The sequence below is a fragment of the Strix uralensis genome, chromosome 2 (genome assembly GCF_047716275.1).
Source record: "Strix uralensis isolate ZFMK-TIS-50842 chromosome 2, bStrUra1, whole genome shotgun sequence".
Taxonomy (NCBI): domain Eukaryota; kingdom Metazoa; phylum Chordata; class Aves; order Strigiformes; family Strigidae; genus Strix; species Strix uralensis.
In genome coordinates this window covers 4,781,117-4,801,851 of record NC_133973.1, presented here as the reverse complement: position 1 = coordinate 4,801,851, position 20,735 = coordinate 4,781,117, and the positions used below count along the sequence as shown (strand labels likewise).

The window sequence follows — 20,735 nt, the reverse complement described above, 5'->3', positions numbered from 1 at the left end:
AAGTAGGAATGCTATGCTTGGCTCAAGAAAGATGTTCTTTGTGTATGTTAAAGCCAAAGGTGTCCCTAATCAGAAGACAAGCAGGTAGCCTACTTTGAGGAAGGACATCCTGGAGTCATTAGACCTCAAGAAGGGTACATGGTCAACTTGGCAAACTTAAGGTCCATGTGTCCTTAGATGAACTACCTCTTTATAATACTAAAAATCATGCCTATAGGTCAAGAAGACCCTTGACCAGGTGAAGACCCTTCCCCTGAGCATGTTGTAGTAGTAGAAACATTGTATCAGCAGAATTATAATTGTCTGTAAATTACTAACCAATCACAGAGAAGATGGACTTTGAAAATTACTAACTCCGCAGGTTTTGTGTATAAATATAGAGCGAAAAGTCGCATTGGTGTGATTTGTGGGAGACCACCAAGCACCTAGGCTTGTGCAACCCTAAAATAAATAAGCAATGTCTCTCCCGAGTGTGTGATTATTGACCTATAGCACACTGGGAGACAAATCTGTTTTTCGGACAACACCTCCAGCGGAATTTAGCTGGGCAGGTACAGCATTGCACTAGTGGGCACCAATGTTTGTTCTGCTGTCCCACTTCTGAACACTTGACTGGAAACTGAAATAGCCCACAAGTGTATGGGATCAGTCACACTACAAATGACCAATGCCACTGGACACACATTAGGAATTTCCTTCGCCAGGAAACAGCAAGATTCCTGCCTCAGGCAAGACCCATGGTTAAGCTGACACATTTCACCATGCTAGAAACAAAAACAAAGGTGTCTATACGCCATGGAAGCTTTCCTCTTGAGGGGTAGGGAGATTTAGGACAGCATAACCTAGCCAGAAGTGTTGACACAACTCGAGGAAAGAGCACTCTGTGCAGTTCAAGTGCTGACCAGGTGTTCTTAATTAGAAAAATTTCACCCTTGATAAGGGGAGGCATATTTGCACACCACCTCCTTGTTGCAAGATCAGATGTGCGAGGCTTACAAATGCAGTCTGGAGTTTGAAGAAGCTTATTCCTGCTCCTTGGCCCTCTACGCGCTCCCTCACTAGGCCCCAGTGGCACCAAGGGTCACAGACAAGAGAGCACTCATCAAATTAGATCAGTAAATACTGACAGCCTAGAGATCAGTTTTATAAGCAACAGGTTCAATAGATACAAGACTGCCAACCCAAAGCAGCTGGGTCAAGAGTGGCATCAGCTTCCACCACACAATCCTGTTTCAGCTCTGGTTTGTAATAAAGGTAAGGGCTCACACACCACCTAAGAACAGCGATTCTGCTGCCGTCAGTTCAGCTGGGAGACAGGCTGAATATTTTCCTCTTCCACAAAACATGTATGCATCTACTTTGTTTTGTGAGCATGTGCAAGCCACGAGATTTCTCAGTAAGATATTGATAGTTCCTGCAGGGAAGGTACAGGCTCTTCAGAGACAGGCACCTGCTTTGGGGAAGCAGCTGCTCCCCCTTCATGGATTTTTAAACCACAGTTCAGCAAACATCCATCCAAAGGCAGATGGGTAACGTGGGTACAGGCAATGCTCTAACAGACTTTTCCCTTACAGAGCTGCTATTTCTGAGTACTAAGCTTCTCTTGATTAGATGGATAGAGAACATCAACCAGCTCACAGCTGTCTGCAAAAGCTGTACCCTGATTCCAAAGCCATACGGTGACCTCTCCGCTAGCTTCCCAGCCAGCTGGCTCATAAAGGCAAGCCCATGCCAGGAAGGGCACAGAAAAGCAGACTGAAGCGCTCAGTAGTGCATACAGCCTGACACGACCAACTATCATAGCCCTGCTCCTCATATCCCTACTGCAAGGATGAGCAAAAGGGAGGAGAAAGACCCACTCTTAGACGTTTCTAACCTCAGAAAACCAAGACTATACCGGAGCTCAACATTCAGTCTATGTGTAAGATCAGTAATTACCACATGTGTTTGAAGCTGTTCATTTTCTTGAGCTGTCTAGACTAGCAAAGCTCTAGGGTGGGGAAAGAACATTCACTGGAGAGGAAGGGAGTATGTTCAGCACCTTAACTACAGAAAAGGAGCGTTTTCTCCAGCAACACCCTTTTCCTACATAGTTTCCGAGCCATCCAGAAGGTACTGAACTGTGGATGACAGATGCCATCATGTCCCTATCCGTAGGGACAAACCAAAGCTTCAGCTGCAAACCCACGCCTCAGCTCACAAAATTTTCAGCCCTTCAACTGAAGGGTTACCTACTGTTGTTCTCCCCCACCTTTACTTCCCTTTGTCGTTGCTTTCAGAAGTCTCACCAGCTTCCCCACCCAACCTCTCACACTTTCCCAGGCTTGACCTTTCTTACATCTACAATTCCCTGCTCTTTACCCATACATATCACCATAAAACATTCCCCCTGCGTGGCAACTCCTCCTACCAGGAGCAGCAGAGCAGTCAGCGAGCTGAGACTTGGCACCACATATATTGGGACTCCAATTTAATTTTTACCTCCCCCCGCTCCCAAGCTCCTGAATCGATGCCAAAGGGAACGCTCATTTTGGCAGTCAAGTCTCCCAGAACAAAAGTTACAGCCAAAGTGCTGGGGGTGGGACCAAGTCAGCCTATTAATAGGTTGATTATAACATGAATTTGGGGAACTACTCCCAAATATGCTTACCCTCCTGGACCTAGGGCCCTCAGGGGTGGAGCGGAATACTTAACTCAGCACTTTCAGCTTCTTTGCTGTATTTAGAGTCAGGGAGGGTGGAAAATCCTGTCTGTACCCTGCCTGGCAAAAACATGGTTTTCCAGAAGGGTGGCTGAGCTATTGTTTTCTTCCCTTCTCCCCCTGAAAGCCTGTTTTCCTCATATTTACATAGCAGCTCCCTCTGTCTCATCAGAGAAGACCTAGAATTTGAAAGTTTCCACCTTGGACTAAAACGGTTCATAACAATTTTCCTGTGGAAAAATCCAGAGCTACTCCAAGAAGCAACACTGAACAAGGTAAGATGCCTCAAGAGCCTTCTCACCACCAGCTTCTTCACAGCACACTGGACTGTTGAGGAAGACAGACTCCACGGACAGCCAGGGAGCAAAACTTTTAGGATATCTGATTGCATTTAGAGGGCGAAAGGTTGGACTGAGGCAGCAAAGTTTTGATTTCAGGACACAGTCAGATTGCTGTATCTGTTAAATCATGCTTCCTCCTTCCAGCTGGCAGCCCACAACCTAAGACCCCTTTAAAAGTGAGGCAAATATGCGCAGTGGCAAATGGAGAGCTCAGAGGCAGCAACAAGTAGTATATGCATACTCCATCATAGCTACACCACCTCTCCAGCACACCCACAAGGCTGCTTCTCCAGTCTTCCTGAATAATCCCAACCGTCTTTGCATGTCTCCACATTTTCCCATCAACAGACCTCCCATTCCAGCCCCATGGCTCAGCCAGAGAGCCAACCAGAGGCAGAGTGCAACCCCTTGTGACCCTGACTGACATTTCACCGACCAGCAGGTCAAGACCTTTATGGAAACTTTGAAAAATTACACTCCAAAGGTGTTCAGAAGTTCCCAAATTCCTCATGTCCTAAGCCTGGAGAAGTTGAAGGAGATCCCAACTACATTAACTTCTCACAGTGTTTGTCACATTGGGGTCACACTCTGTATCAAGACCAGCAGCTCTTACCATTAATGCGCAAGTAACTCTCCCTGTTGCTTGTAGCAAGAGAGGGAGAGAAAGAATGAACTCTCCTTTAGTTGGGAAACACTTGGCCACTGATCAAACCTACACAGTTCTACCTTACTGATGTAAAGATGGAAAGACACACAGACTGCAGAACGTGTCAATACACATTATACTCATCTGTCAGGAACTAAGGAAAAAGTAACACTAGTTTACCATTAATAGACACGCTTGGCAAGACTCTCCTGTAACACAAGACACTGAAGCATCTACATGCTTCATGGTTTGGATTCATATGCCAAACAAAATTGCAATCACCTTGCCAACAAATGAGAAGTTATTAATTTTCATACATCTCAGATTTCACCCTAGGTTTTACAACTCTTTGCTGCCTTCGCATCACCCAAGGCATTTCAAAACCTTGCTGCAAAGAGAGAATTTGAGAGCACTAACACATGTGCTATTAAATATTTCGGCCTTGATTCTTGAGCAAATTCTTTGCTTCCAATGGCAAGCTTACTCACATGGTTAAAGGCAGACACACAGACTTTGGCAGGCGTAAGATCTTAATGCCTCTGAACGCAAACCCACAATCTACCACCAAGCAACCAGCAAGCTCTCTCAAACCAAACCTGCACACTGTGTGTATATACAGCTGTATACATACGTGTACCAAACTTTCTGTGCAGAATTCACTCATGGGAGAACTGTCCCAGCACACCTCACGGCACAAAGCTGTGGCACAGGGGAACTCTTTGGTAGTCACCTCTCCATCTCCCTAGTCTTAAAGGCTACACTGGATCTGCCACTTACTACAGAGGAATTTTTAAGTTTTTTTTTAAAAAAAAGTTTCACAAGAAAACCAACAGAGATTAGCTCATTTTTTTAAACCCTAGAGGTAACCATTCATTAAGTCAATGGGAGCACTTCCATTACAGAAGGGGGTGTCTCCTTCACATTTTACAGAGAAGGAGAATACAGCAGCGTCCAGACCTAGTTCACCCGAAAGGCCTTGAGTTCTTCCATTAAGCCAGAGACAACATCCAGGAGTCAACTCCCAGACTTGAGCTTCAACCACTAGATCTGCTTCAAAGCAATTCCATTGCTAAACTAATGGCTGCAGGAGACTCTTCCTACATCCACTTAAACCAGCAGACACTAATCTCTCCATCTGCAGTAGATATGCATGCCATAGGGGTCTGGACAGGATAAGGAGAACAGATGTTTAAGTGCACATACAGTCTGGGGAATCATCTTCAGAGCTCAGCTGCTTCACAGGGCACAGGAACTAAAAGATTTCTAGAGAGCTTCATAGGACATGGGAACTAAGGACACCGAGACACCTGTCCTTTCTTTTACCCTTGCTGAGGGAAGCATTAACCCCATCAGGAAGGTGGAAGCAAGCACGCACATGTCATACCTTTGGATTTTGCACAGCTCCCAAACACTCCCAGATGCATATGACCTAGCAAACTGATCTGTACCAACGACAAAGAGCACCATGCTACATGACCAAACCAGGAGCAGGATAGCATGTACATATGCTCCAGTACCCACTAAAAATATTATTTCTAAATGCCTGAACTGCTGGTAGATTTCAGCTGCATCAAGGCAATTGCTTCAGCAGGACTAAATGCTATTTCCCTCAAGCAAACACAAAACCGTGGAAAACTGCCGACCTCAGAAACAAGGAAAGTCCCCAGTCACTGGAAGGAGCCTTCAGATCCCATGGCATAACTCTCTGGCTAAACTCTCCAAGGTAGCCCCAGCCTGTCACAGTAACAGGCCTCCAAGCACGAACACCTGAACAAGCATTTCAACTGGCCACAAAAGGCCAGGATCCAAGCAGCAGTGCTTGATCTGACCCAAGGGATGTTTATTCAGGTTTCCTGCACAACTCTTGGCTGCACAGGGCAATGAGGACAAATGGATGTTTTCAACAGCACAATAGGTTTCTCCCACAGGGTCACTTACTTCTTCCTTCAGCCCCTGACATACGGGTGACCTTCTGTCAGGAGGCTCCAAGGAGCGATGCTCTGCACAGCCTGAAGGGCTGCTCTCAAAGTGGCATCTGCCCCGTACAAAGAGCACAAGCCAGCCGCAGCTACACAAGGAGGCCTCTGTCCTTTCCTCCAGTAAGGAGACAGGGCAAGAAGTGCAGAGAAGTATCTTAAACAAAGACCTCAGAATCACAGAATCGTCAAGGTTGGAAAAGACCTTGAAGCTCCTCCAGTCCAACCATGAACCTCACACTGACCATTCTCAACTCCACCAGATCCCTCAGCACTGGGTCAGCCCGAATCTTCAACCCCTCCAGGGATGGGGACTCCACCCCTGCCCTGGGCAGCCCATTCCAACACCCAACAACCCCTTCTGGAAAGAAATACTTCCTAAGAGCCAGTCTGACCCTGCCCTGGTGCAACTTAAAGCCATTACCTCTTGTCCTGGCACTTGTTCCTTGGTTCAAGAGACTCGTCCCCACCTCTCTGCACCCTCCTGTCACGGAGTTGTAGAGGGCGATGAGGTCTCCCCTCAGCCTCCTCTTCTCCAGACTAAACCCCCCCAGTTCTCTCAGCCGCTCCCCATCAGACCTGTGCTCCAGACCCTGCACCAACTTCGTTGCCCTTCTCTGGACACGCTCGAGTCATTCAATGGCCTTTTTGGAGTGAGGGGCCCAAAACTGAACCCAGTCATCGAGGTGCGGCCTCACCAGTGCCGAGCATAGGGGTAAGATCCCTTCCCTGTCCCTGCTGGCCACGCTATTGCTGATACAAGCCAGGATGCCATTGGCCTTCTTGGCCACCTGGGCACACTGCTGGCTCATGTTCAGCCGGCTGTCAATCAACACCCCCAGGTCCCTCTCTGACTGGCAGCTCTCCAGCCACTCCTCCCCAAGCCTGTAGCGCTGCTGGGGGTTGTTGTGACTGAAGTGCAGCCTCATCAGGCTTATCCCAATGACTAGCCTGAAGTTGTGCCATCAGCTCTTTCCATTTACAGAAATGCACAGGACTCCTCCAAAACAGGGACGCTCTCCCATACTCACAGAGGGGAAGAGAGGTTCAGCTTGGTAACTCTGGAGAGACTCTAAGACTCCTCTGGGGGAAGATTCAGAAACCAGCAATATCCCATGTACAAAAACAGCGGACGCTTCATGCTACAGCATAGCCACACTTATCTACACCACTGGACTTCAAGGGCTTGTAACCTACCTCAAGTGCCCCAAGCTGTAGTATCGCGACTCTCCATCCGTTGACCGAACTACCTTGACAGTGAACATGGGCTGCAGCTGCCGTAGCTCCAGCAGCACAATGGCCAGGTAGTGAATGAAGAGCAGAGCATCCACCAGAGACACCGCGTACTGCACTATTCCTTGGTAGTTGGTGTCCTTGGAGTCCAAGATGCGAACGCCGTAAAACAGCCAGTAGGAAAACACAAACAGGAATATGAGGACCAACAGAAGGGCCCGAAACACAAACACCCTTGGTAAATCTGCCTTGGGCTGACGGAAAAACAGAGCCCAGGTCCCAATCAGAAGAATGAGGAGTTTAAACGCCACAGAGATGAACAGTCCCTCACAGACAGTACCACACGGCTCCAGATCATCCCGCCACAGGATCTGGGGTAACAGAATGAAGGCGATGGGGGTAAGGAAGACAAGGAGTCCGAGAACAGCTGCCACTGTTAAGCCCAGGTAACGTTTGCAGTCCAACCCAACGCTGTCCTCCAGATCCTTACTGATCCGGGCAATGTCCTCCTGGGAAATACTGTGCTCAGAGGTGCCTGTGATTGCTGTTGTGGTCTCACCCCAGTTGTCATCCTGACAGAAGAAGAGATAAACAAAAATAATATTGAAACAATCAGGTTATTCCTTCCAGGTCTTCTATTTTTCTTGCCTGGAAAAAGATTGCTACAACAGACTTAAGTCCCAGAAAAAAAATGCAGCAAAAGCAACACTTTCAATATATTGAATAACCAGCCCTGAAAATTAGCAAAGGTTTGGAAACAACAGCAACTTGTCCAAACCAGCGACTATAAACATTAGGTGTTAAAAACTGGTAATGTAGAGCAGGTAGCTCAGCTTGCTATGCCACTCACTGTACCCCAGAGGTTCCTCTTCCAGCACACTTAACGAGTCATATCACATAACTCTTGGAAACTACAGTAATCATCAGTTCCCATGTGCAGGGCAAGGACTAGCACTCTTTCAGCCCACAAATTCTGCGGTGCAAGTGCACCACAGAAGCACCTGGAAGGGAAATTTTCATTTCAGTGTTTCAAGCCAGTTGTTGTTGTTACACAACCAAAAACATGTTCACACATTATTTTTCCATCCATAACAGAAGCAACCGCACTTCCAGCAAGTTCCTCCACTTCATTTTCTTTTATTCTCCTTGACAGTAGCGCTGCCCTCAATAGCTGACGTTCTAATAAAAGTTTAGTTAAACCAACAAATCACAGGTGGTCACAGAGGATATTTTCAGGTATGGGGCTTTAAATTTAGAGGATTTTAGTAGCTCTGGTATTAGAGTTCAGGACGCTGTCAGAAGCCACTCGGCCACAAAGAAGCTTACCTGAAAGATAGCTGCCATATAGTCAAGCTTCAGATTACATTATCTTTTCTGAAAGTCTCATTTCTTCCCTAGCTCATATCAGAGGACTTCTGCAAGCTACTTCTCCCATCCCACGATGCCTCCAATTGCTCCTTCCTGGTGCTGGCACGGCCAAAGAGTTACACTGACATGTATGGATTTGACTCACAGCTGCTGCTGGAGTGACTCATGCACACGAACGCTCCCGATGCTTCCCACAAATGCACAAATACACATTGCCAAACAGTGGCGATGCATGCGCTTTGGTGCTCGGTGCCTGGTACCTTTGTAGCTGCAACGCTCATTCAGAAGCACACATTTTGCTCTTCCTCCTACCCTCCTGAGTGTATCTTTCTGCAGCCTGTGTCATTAATAGGATTTACACCTTCCCCCAGACTTCTGCAGCTACACACGCCGATCAAACCACACTGTTTTAAAGAAACAGGCATCATTTTAAACCTTTATTCACTACCTTGAAAGAGTCCTGAAGAATCTTTGGGAAAGGAGTAGACAGAAGCAGCACAACTACTTTGAACAACTTCAGGGATTTAACTTCTAATGCACTCCAATACATGAATACCTCCCATGCCTAGAGCAGTAGGGTTTTGAGACAGACCAACCACAAACAGCATCTTGAATTAATATGAGGGGGGTTTGAGTCACTTCTCACCAAAACAGAGGCCCCAGAAGAGATATTTGCATTGTAGTATGTCCTGAAAGGCAGCATAATCCTATCACATTTCCCTCTTTGCCAGTGTCTCCAGTAAAGCAATCTAAGCATTTCAATTATTTTATGCTTATGCATGAAATAGCTTGGTTTCCTCCATTTGATGAACTGAGAAACTGTGCAGAAGAGAGAAGGGACAGAAACACCACAACAGCTTAATGCTACAGCCCAGAAGACAACAGGCAATCCCAGTCTCAGTCTACCCCTTATAACAGCTCTTCCCACTTTTAAGTGGCAGAAGCAAAAAAATGTGCAGTTATAAGGAAATATGAGTCTAAATCTCTAGTGGTACAAAGCTGTTGGACCCAACTCAGGTCACCCTGCTTCCTAAGAGAAAAGTCTCACACGTGCATCAACTTATGTTGCTTTGGCTTTAATTCACATTGAGGAGGTTTACATGGAAACATGGGCTTAAGAATTCACCAGCACCTTTAGATCTATTTGAAGTAATATCTGGGACTTAAGAAAACAAGCATCTGATTACAAAACACCAAATGGCAATACATGAAGCGAGCCCACCGGCAGCTACATGAATACTGTTATCAGTACTACCATACACAGTTTGGGTAGAAACTGGGCATCAGGGTTTTTTGGTTTTTTTTTTGAAAGGGCAGATATGGACCCTCACAGCCAAGGATTAACACACACCAAATCCAACGCAGGAGGCACTGAAACATCCTGCGTTCTATGTCTTGCAGCATCAGCCATTCTTTGAAAATGAATATGCACCATCACATCAACTGCTAAAGCAGAGAGAGTACGGGATCCATCCTGGGTGCAATCTAAACTCAGCATTATTCCATTCTTTATTTAAGCCGGTGTTAACGTACCAGCTTTCACTGAGTTCACCTTCCTTCCCAGCTATTTCACATTACTTTTACATTTCTCATCTTTCTTTACTGGGATTCTGGTCTTAATGTGCTTTACGCGATGACCTAGAGCAAATCCCGCTTAAAAACAAAAGTGCACATACAGGTGAAAGCATTGACCTGAATAATGCACAGTGAGATGATGGAAACAGATGTTTCTATAGAGCTTGGCAGATGACGCTCTGAACACAGAGGCAAATTAGTGCCCCAGGAGTAGTCACATCAGCACTGGTGCTGTCAAAAATAATGCTCTCAGAAAAAGACAAAACTGATTGAGACCTTGCCTTTATGCATGAATAAAGGGTACCCATAAATTTTGATTCCTTACTAACAGCACGCAAGCAACGCTTTTTTCCTACTCACGTACCGGTAAGTCACGTGCTCTGTTCCAGAAACCACACTCCACGTTTGCTTTCATTCTCTCCTTACCTGGCCCTCCTCTGCCCGAGAGGCATCGTTCCCAAGCAGCGGCTCTGCAGGAGGTGTCTGGATAGTGACGGACTTCTCAGACCGACTGCCATCTTTGCTTCGCGGCGATTTGTGCCTGTCCCGACTCCTTTTCCAAACAGAGCAAGAGGAAAACAACATTACCAGGTAGTTTCTGGAGCAGGGCCTGGAATCTGCCACACCTCTACCTGCAGCAGGTGCCCTAAGCATTAGGTTGTGGTCATGCTTGCCCATCTCTTGATCAATACAGACTCAATCTGTGACAAAACAAGCTTTGGAAGAGGTAGAAAGGGCCCTTGCCCAGAGCAGCCTATAGCCTGGTGGCTGGGACAGTCTACACTCTCCGTGATTGGAGAGGGGAGCAAAGGGGACAAGGGCACATCCCCACCACCTCATCTTCTCTTAAAACAGCTTCTGCCAGTGCTGCACTTGAAAGGGAAGTTTGCATTCTCCAAAGAACAGGCAACTCCATTTAGGATTAACTGGTCTACACAGCTCTCCAGCTGCAATCGAGGGTCTCACAGGGTACAGTTAACACAAGGAACTGATCAAGACAGCTTTAGTTCCTGTAACATAGAGTCTTCTGAACGAGGACCTTAGCACTGTAGGACAACTGGTGAAGTTTATTTCCGCTGGTTAATAACCCCCAGTTAACCTCTTACAAAGATAGCAAGAACATCAAGGGTACCAGGGTAGTGCTTACTTCCAGAGTACCCTTGTAGACCTCATGGCTTCTTGTTTTGAGAACACCTCAAGACGAGTGAAGCCCCACCAATATTTTCCTCCCCCTTCCTACCTGGACAGGAAAGCAGCCTTTGCACCAGAGACCCTCACTGTGCTCAGGGGCTGGCTTAAAGCTCAGGAGCATCCAGTGTCCCAACTCTGCTCTCTTCACTACATCTCTCTTGGAATTACCAAAGACCAGAGGTTTCAAGGGATAAGACTTTTTCCTGTTTGGAGTAAGGCTCTAGGATTTTTATGTTGTTTTGGGAACTCTGAAGGCGTCTTTCCACATGGCATTGTAAGCTTCAAAGGGCAATCCATATTGGGGTTGGGAGTGTTAAAGAACAGAGAAAAGGCAAACGAGATGTTTTACTCGGTAACTGGACTGCGAGCAAAGAGACTTCATTTCATGGAAGAATTCTTTTTCCAACTACACAGGATAATTGCTTTCAAAATGCAAAGTTATTTTGGACCAGCTCAGTTCTAAGTTGCAAAGACTGTTAAGAGGCACACATTTTACAAGTAAAACTAATGAAGATTCAGGGGGAAAAAAAAGGATAATGTTTCCAAGTAATCAGAAGTTTCACAGCAAGATGTTTTTTGAGGTTGCTGAGCCACAACAGAGAGGACTTGCTATTCAAGTTCAGAAAAGCCTGACTTCTAATCCAATCAATGCTGATAAAGAACTCGTGGACTCAAGTACCACTCTAATTCTATTAAAAAAAAAAAACAACACACCAGCAACAGAGTAGCCAGGAGGATGGTGTGGAGAGATAGGAAGCTTCATTATTACACAATAAAGAAATAGCATCAGAAGAGAAAACAACTGGCAATTATCAGTTTAGGAAGTCTGGCATGTCTTCTCCCCAGAGACTCTACTCCCTTGCACTTTAAGAGCAGAGTTAAAGTGATCTTTTCTTTCTGCTGGCACCATCCCAATCTTTCTGGCCATACATGACCCCAACGTGCATCCAACAGGTTGAATATAATTAAATTAAGCAGCATTATTGCTTCCAGTCTCCTCATGAGGACCCTCCACATGTATCTCCTCCAGAGCTGTGGCCCCACTGATTTCATCCTGGCTTACAATTTTTTTTCCCCACAGGACATATCCTAGCTTAGAGCAGTAAGTAATTAAAAATAAACTTTTCCTTACCCTTGTCTGTGGGCTTTTTTGGAGTGACCTGAGTAGTGGGAGTATCCCGAGTATGTTGATTCTGTATCCATTGCAGCAGACATGGGGTCTGCACAGAAGGGGCACAGGTTTTACTTAGAAGATGAGTTCCTGGTGCTCCTGAGGTGGAGTCCGTGGTAAAAGTGCTTTCCTGGGTACTCTTTGCTTCCCAGTCATCAGTGAGGTTTGGTCCTCAGACAGCGTGTGAGCTTCACTTACAAGGAATTTGACCAGCGGGGAGGGGAGGGAGGGTGCTCAGCTTCTCACGATCGACCTAAGGAAAGAGAAACAGGCATGGAAGTGCACTCTAAGCAAAGCAAGACATCATTCCCACTGCAGCAATTCCCTCACCCTGTCCACATGTCACCACTCATCATGCTGTTCTCAATTCACAAGCTTGTCCCGGCCAGTATCTCTTTCCAGTCTAGTGAAACACATGCATTTGTAGAGCTTTAAACAAAATGTATGTCTGTTTTGCAAAGTCTAGCCCATTCATCTAAAAATCCAGAAGAAATGTCTTAAGTCACCTGGAAAAGACGGTGACTTGGAGAAGGCTCAGCAGCCTAGATACAAAAATTCACTCCCAGAAAAAGTACGGGGTTTGGTTTCCACACCCCCATCTCTCCACCTGTGTAACACGCAGCCCAAATACCCCCCGACTCAGAGCAGCAGCATTACAGCCTATATATAGGGGGAAGGGGGGGTGAGGGTGACTTTCCTAGGAGAAATGCAGGAGAGGATCAGACCACCATGTCTGAACCTGCTTTGTTTTCACAACGGCAAGGTGTGCCCATTTTACAAGCATTAGTTACTATACAATCAATGGCACTGTGAGCACCTCCCTTTCTTTGTAACCTTTGCCTCCAGAAGCTAATTTGGGCCTTGATGAATTGAATTTTATTAAAAATTGTCTCTATATATACACATACTAAGAACACTGGGGAGAGCTGATTAGAGATCACATCTAGCTTATATGGGCCAACACTTCTTACAACGTACTTCCATTCGGAACAGAAGCTTAAGTGCCATCCGTAAAGGGCAGAAGAGACTCATGTTTTTTGGAACAGGAGCAGGGCGACATCAGAACAATTCCCAGCAGTGACAGGTCAAAACCCCTGAACCCTGTGGGGAAGAAGGGGAGACACCATCCCGCTTTCCAAACCCACATCCTGTGTTAGGTGAGAAGAGAAACGGAGAAGAGGGGAGTTAGTCACTGGTTTGGGGAAACGCATGCAAATAGCAAAGAGGTGCAGCTGGAGGGGTTGCAGCTACGGATGGAGGTACCTTGGTACAGCCCAGCATTTGGCACGCAGGACCACTCTCGCGTGCCTCCTGCCCAGACTGCTGCCTCCAGCCAACACAGGACTACAGCCATGCTGTACGTTCAGAGCGGGCAAAGACTGCTTTAAAATTAAATTAGATCCCTCCGTTATTTTCTGCTCAGAGCAGTTTTCAAAGCTGTTAGCAATAAAACAGTAACCACTGCTTTCAGCCCTCTCCCTCCCCAAACACAGAGGGACAGCAACAGAAATCAGGCTTCATACTTGGCCAACCATTCTTTCCAGACATAAGATTCCTCCACTAACACCTCCAGAAAAAGCTCGTAACCCAGCACAGAGCTCTACCACACGCAAGCCGTGCCAAAGAACGAAGCCTCTTCCCCACAGGGCTCCTTGGCTGGTGGTGCGATCTGCAACAAAGTACAGAAGCGTTCCCACTGCATCGGGAGCTGCAGGTATTTGCACAACACTTGCGCTTGCCAGGGCTCTTGGAGAGGAGAAGGCGGGGAGGACCTTTTGTGTACAGGAACTCCCAAGCTCTAAGTACGCATCGTGCCTGGAGAAAGCTCCTTAAAGGCAGCAGAGAATCTAGGAAGGACAAATAAGGATGGGAACGTAAGGCCCAGTTTGGAGAGGGGAGGAATGAGGATGGATTTAAACACAACAAAACATAAAGCCAAGGCACAGCAGTTTGGAAAATGGCATCATTACTGTAACAGGAATTAAAAATCCCCCAGCCTGGGACACATGATGTTACTGCTCGTTAACTCCCTAGACTCACACACAGCTTATGGCTCCAGCAATAGGCTGGAACTCGTTAAAGCTGATTTTTACCTCTGTCCTGCTAGGCAGTCACAGAAAAAATCCTTCCTCTGTCTCTGTCCTTCTCCAATAAATGGGGGTGAGGCCAGCACCCCTCTACCTTCAAAAAGCGCTATGATACCAACAAAGGAGATGGCTACACAGGCCTTGCAATCATTAGACATTACAAACCAGGAACACCCTCAGTTGGATAAAAGGCGGTAAGAAGTATTATAGGCTTAAACCACTGACTGTGATGTTACTGGAGTCCCTTTGAGAACCATCACTCTCTCACAAATACATACCACAACGTTACAGGAATAGGAAAAGCAGGAGAGCTGCCAGCATACATCAGTAAGGGTTACGCATTTTTCCTAGGCGTCTAGGAAAGCATCAACTCCCAGCCTTTTCCTCTAACCACATAAAAATTTCCACCCCCCCAACTCCCAGATAGAAGAATCAGAGCTGAGACAGGGACTGGGAACAGAGCTCCCCTTCTGACCCCTCGCACCCCCAGCAGCACAGGGTCACACTTCTCAGGAGAGGTGAGAGAACATTTCAGCAGGTAGAGGCTGCTGTGGAAATTCAGAGGCTGCCTAAACAGGCACCGTGAAGCAGCAGCGCCCATTTGACGGTGGGTGAAGCAATGCAGTGCTGGGCACCAGGCAGAGAAAGCAGACTCGTGGGAAGACCAGCACCGGAACGTCGGGGCAGGCTGGATCATGCCAACTTTCGTTTTCTGTGTAAACATGAGCAACAGTTTTGACACAGCTCTGTGAAAAGTCAACAGGGCGGCCCCCCAAAAATGTTAAGTCTCCTGAATTCTTGTCAAAAGCAGTACAATGAACTCAGGGACTCTGCACCACCTCCTTGTCCCAGCTGCAGGACACACCGGTGGCCAAATAGATCTTCCTGCCAAGGCAGTTACAGGGCTGCTGGCAATAAAACATATCCGCCCAATTTCAGCTGGAAGAAGCAGAAGACCACTGGCTTTGTCTGGTGCCCAACCGAGGCTGATTGTCAAGAAGGCTTCTTAGATTTGGCCTGGGCTGCTAGCTGGACACCACCCCCAGCCTGAGCAGGATGAGATGAAGAAACCAAGGAGGAAGGAGCACAGTCCAAACACACACTCCTCATAGCCAAGCCAAGCAGGTTACCTACCTCCTGGTCTACTTTAGAACAGGAAGGGGACCAGCCTTCTGGCAGAAAAGATTCTGGAACTACTAGGGAAAAGGTAGGGAGGGGACCAGAAGACAACGAACATGTTAAACTGCTTCTCCGGGTTGGAGCTCTTTTCAATGGCATGGACAGAATTTAACCCTGGATTAGCCACCAACCCAATAGTGCCCACCACTAGAGCCTGAGCAAAGCTAGAGAAGACAAGCTGTACACGTATCCTTCATAGCACAACCATATCCAGGCTAAGACCTCCACTGCTAAATCACTATTAATGATGATTCCTACCCTACCCGTCTGGGCAAGGACAACTGTGCTGCGTAAAGAAGCAGCCCCATCATCTGGGGCCTCATTCCTCCACAAACAAGTGTGAATCAAGAGACCAATTTAGCCAATTGAAACGGCTTCACAAAAGATCATTACATCTCGCAGGACTCTGGTGTCTCCATGGTCTGTTTGCAGAGCTTCTGGCCCCGTGTGAAAGAAAGCTCCTTCAGCCCAAGGGTACGGTTGCACTGTATTTTGGTGTTGACAAGAAAGCCGGTGTTAGTAGCTTCCACCTCTGCACCATGGTTCACCACTTTTGGTTGTGTCAACACAATTCTCAGCGAGCAAACAGCACCGCTGGAAAACAAAACAAAAAGTCCCTTTTCTCCCCCTCGCCATGCTTTTGTCTCGGGTCCTTTCCGTGACCTAGTTCACAGCACAGCCCCAAACAGCAAAACCAACACCAGGGTGAATAGCAGCACAAGCAAACAGCTAGAGGAGAGATGGGAATGCCTCCTCTGCTCCAACCACAGCAATTGTGTAACTGCACACCCAGCACTTTGCTCCCAGTAGGGCCGGCACTCTCACTTTGCCTTTCCCTTACTCACCAGTGACAGAAAGATGCCAAGTACTAGATGGAAAACAGTGCTAAGGATGCCTCAGAGGAAATTTTGGGACCCTATTCTGGCAGGAAGGATGGCTGCATCCTGCTTGACAGTGGAGAAATGTAGTTACCCCTGAATACCACAGAGATCACTGTAATTACAGTTTCTACGCAGCTACACAACTCATTGTAACTCCCTCTTTTCATATGGTCATAAATCTCCAAAAAAAAAAAAAAAGAGTTCTTTTGAATTGCTATTTTCCACGCTGGGAGCCCAATGCCATTTCCAATGAAGTCCGCTTTGTGATTGTCTTCAAGGGAGCACAGTTTGGCACCCAGCCCAAGGGAAACTTAAAAGAGCAAGTTACATCTTTAAATCAAAGAGGGCAAATGCGAAGAAGAGCACTCTTACATCCCATGCTTTCCCGATGGATTTTCCCCTGTGAAGTTGGGCAAATAACTCCAAAGCATCTCAGCTTTGAAATCCTTGCGTGTAGTTTCAATCTTACTCTGTTTAAAACTTGCAATCAATTAGAGTTGATTTACCAGTCAGTTCATGAAGTTACTTATATTTGGAAGTGCCATCTGGAGCACAAGCAGCCACAAGTGTCCATGAGGATGTGCGCACATTCAGCTCCGTAGGCTGTCAGCCTCACCAGCTGTCTACAGGGTAACGGATGCCCATGAGCTATCGCACCAAGTTTTTTCTTCGTTTAGTGAAATGAAGAGCTTTACAAATTAAACATGCAGAATTCCAAGCACCAAGCTATGGGATAGCGTTAGGGTTCAAGAGTAAAAATAATTAAGAGATGGCTAAGCAGTGAGAAAGACTTCTAACTCTGGCATTAACCTGGCTGCACAGTAACAGCTGCAGCTCATTCCTATTATTCACTTCAGAAAAACGAGAAGTTACGTAACTTGCTACATTCAACTGCATATATAGTAAGACCTATGAGCAATGCCACTGGAACCTTTTGCTTTTGAATTTCCTGAGCAGGCCCCAATCCAGCAATTTGATCTGTAAGGACAGAAGTTCACCCATGCTAATCTACTTGCAGAGCCAAGGCTTTCAGTTTTAACGGCCAACCAGCTTTGGGAAACAAGGTTTTTCCTAAAAGCTTTCTACTTATATTTGCATGTCATTAAATAAGGTTAATTTTGCCCTTATATATATATATATATATATAAATAAAACAGGGCTTTTACTCTACAGCGGTGGCTCTTGATTTGCAAGCCCCTCATCCTAAAAAAATGTTTAGTAGTCAGCAAATTCAAGCCCTCTAGCAATAGGTTCTCTTTTCTTTTGCTTCTCAGAGGCTTCTTAGAAAGATTTCATAGACCCCTGGGAATTTCCAGCCCCCAGGCTGAAAACCATTAGTCCATGACATGGATATTTCAAAAAGAAAAGTCACTTGGTTTAATGAAACAATCCACCTGCATGTTTAATCAGAACGTGCAACAACACAGGTCTGAAAACATAGCGAGGCTGTTTCAGTTGACAACAGAAACGCCTGGCCAAAACCACCACCCAAGCAAGCGGTGTTTCTAAGCAATAAGCCCCAAGCTCTTGCCCCCCTGTTACACAGCTGGAAGTTGGGAAGTTCTCTGCGTGGAACCCACTGGTGAAGCACCTCCCTGGAGGATGTCCTTTGACCACTCCAGGAACCACAACTGCACTGTCCGAGTTTCTGAAGCACAACCATTCAAGCCTATCGTGCAAATTACACCTCGGCGGCCAACCCCCCAGGCTGGTGAAAGCTTGTGCTTCCTTGCTCATACGTCTCCCGTGTTGCTAGATCTTCAAGGGCACCTCTTAACCCCAGAGACATGCCACACAGCAGAGGGTATCGCAGCCTCACCCTCATGACACTAGAGCACCTGGGACTATGCACGGGAACACAGTTTTCCATACTGACATTTAAAGCCCAGCAGCCTTACTGAAACAAAAAGGGGAAAGACTCATACAAGACTCTTCAGACTCTGCCTATCCAAGCAGGCAGTACCTGTACCTTACTTTCAAAGTTTATTTTTAGCCATAGCATTAAAGGCTATAAGTTACAAAAGGTTTCTCTACTGAAAGTGCAACATCCTAACTTGCTCTTCCAGCCACTGTGACTTAGCTTCTTAACTCTTTACGGCTGCAAAGATCTTGTGGGCAATTCATTATTGACAAACCCAGGGCTAAAAAACCCCACTGCTTCAAGCACAGAATCACACAATCATCAAGGTTGGAAAAGACCTTGAAGATCCTCCAGTCCAGCCATGAACCTCACACTGACCGTTCCCAACTCCACCAGATCCCTCAGCGCTGGGTCAACCCGACTCTTCAACCCCTCCAGGGATGGGGACTCCCCCCCTGCCCTGGGCAGCCCATTCCAACGCCCAACAACCCCTTTTGCAAAGAAATCCTTCCTAAGAGCCAGTCTGACCCTGCCCTGGCGCAGCTTGAGGCCATTCCCTCTTGTCCTGGCGCTGGTTCCTTGGTTCAAGAGACTCATCCCCCCTCTCTGCACCCTCCTTTCAGGGAGTTGTAGAACAGTCAGACCATTGCTAATGCCGCCTCCTCAGACTAAAAACCCCACCATCGAGTCCTTCACGATTTCGTAGCCCTGCAAGTCAGAGCGTTCGGCGTAAGAGAGTTAGTTTACAACCTTGACAGCCTTTTAAACGAGAAGACAGGGTTGTTTCAGAGCGGCTCTCCGAAAGCGTGCCGTTACTGAAACCGAACAGCTAATGCAACAGCTTTGCCCTCTGTTGGGCGCTCAGAAGCGGGAGCTCTGCATCCCAGGCCGGCCCTGCCGAGGCAGGAGGACACTCTCCTCTCGAGGGCTGTCTCTGGAGCAGGTTTAACCCCAGCCACGCCAGCCGGAGCTTCCCCACACACCGTAACTCGCGGAACGGAACAACCGCTGGGTCCTGCGAGCCCCCGACTTCGGGCATCACCTCAGCGGCCAAGCCAGCTCCTGAGCAGAGAGGCGGGATTGAGCCCTCCCTCCCCCGGCAGTGACCCCCGAGGCATAAAGCAGCTCGTTTCATACGGCCCGGGGGTTTGAGGGATCCCGGGAGCCTCCCCACCGGCGTGGGCTCACCCTGCTGGCGCATTCGCGGGTTTCTTCGAAGGCGAAGCCGGGCAGAGAAACCGCTGCCCACCCTCAGCGGCTCCACCTACGGCCCCCGCCGGCCTTCCAGGGTTTCCCCCCGGGAAGCCGAGTCCTCTCCCGCCCGCGGCATCGCAGCCGCGACCCGCCGCCCCAGCAGCCTCCCGGCGGGCAGGAGGGAGGGAGGGAGGGAGCGAGGCCCGGCGGCCGCCCCGCTCCGCCCAGCCACGGGAGCCGGCGCCCGGCGGAGAGCCCCGGGCGTGGGGAGCGGGGCCGCAGCCAGCACCACCGGAGCCCGGCCGGGCTCTCAGCCCCATCCCGGCCGGCAGGCGCGGGAGCCCAGGAGGCTGCCCCACCGGCACCCCAGGGGCGGGGTGTCCTGGCGGCGGCGGGGGCCGCACACACACAGGACCGACAAGCAGGCGCACAGACCGACGGACGGACTCACCTCCCTCCCGCGGCCGCCCCATGCCGCTCCCGGCACCGACCCGCCGCCTTCCCCCGGCGGCGGCCGCCGTCGCTGCTGCTGCCGCCGCTTTCCGCTTCCTGTGCCCGGCACCGCCCCGCTCCCCCGTCCCTGCCCCGCCCCGCCGCAGCCACCGCCCCCCGGGCGCGGCTTTCCCTCGCCGGCAAGCGGCCGCCTTCGCTCCCCACGGCACCCCGGGTCCTGCTCCGCAGCCCCCGGCCCTTGGGGGGTCCTACCCGGGGGGGTCCTGCGGCTGGAGCCGCGGCTCACCCCCCCTCCCGGCCTGATCCTTCCCCCTCTGACCCTCTCCCTGCAGCTCTGCCTCCCCCGCCTCTCAGCTCGGAGGCACCTCTGCCGCTGCCCCCCTTGCCGAGAGCTACCCCTCGCCCCTGCTCCCCCCTCCTGAACCCCACAGCCCCTCCAGGGCTGAGCCCTTCGGCTCCACAGCTCTCCTCCACCCCGCCTCGCTCCTCACCCGTCCTTACGCCGTCACACTCCAGCAGGCAGACCAGTCCCTTTGAGCTCTCCCATCCAGGACAACCGTGTTCTTGGCTTTCCTCCAAGGCTAAGTGGATCGCTAGGCACAGTAATGCCTCGCCTTCGGGTCTGCTCGGTCTGTTCCTCCACCCCATCGCCTGCAGCCGCAGCACACTTGGCCCCCGGTCACAAGAGGTCTGCCGTGAGGAAGGACCTCCTGCCCCCCCAGGAGAAAGACCTGCTTTGCCCGAAGCCGCTGCCCGGAGCCTGCCTTGGGCACCAAATTCCTAACACTGCTGGCTCTGGGCAGCTGGGAAGGGAAGAAGCAGAGTTCTGTGTGTCACACGAGTCACCTTTTCTATACTCAAATGTTGCTCCTTCTACA

The 20,735-nt window shown here is 48.7% G+C and overlaps 1 protein-coding gene across 2 annotated transcripts in view; it reads right to left on the bottom strand.

Moving 5' to 3' along the window:
• The window catches only part of VANGL1 (VANGL planar cell polarity protein 1), a 47,168-nt gene extending 27,225 nt beyond the window's left edge, over positions 1 to 19,943 (bottom strand). For both annotated transcript variants that reach the window (XM_074853202.1, XM_074853210.1), the window contains exons 1-4: positions 19,856 to 19,943; positions 12,164 to 12,455; positions 10,267 to 10,393; positions 6,862 to 7,469 (exon numbers count right to left, since the gene is read on the bottom strand). In XM_074853202.1, coding sequence (XP_074709303.1) covers positions 6,862 to 7,469; positions 10,267 to 10,393; positions 12,164 to 12,246 — 818 coding nt within the window. In that variant the 5' untranslated portion in view covers positions 12,247 to 12,455; positions 19,856 to 19,943. The remainder of the gene's footprint in view (positions 1 to 6,861; positions 7,470 to 10,266; positions 10,394 to 12,163; positions 12,456 to 19,855) is intronic.
• Between the last annotated feature and the right edge of the window lie 792 nt (positions 19,944 to 20,735).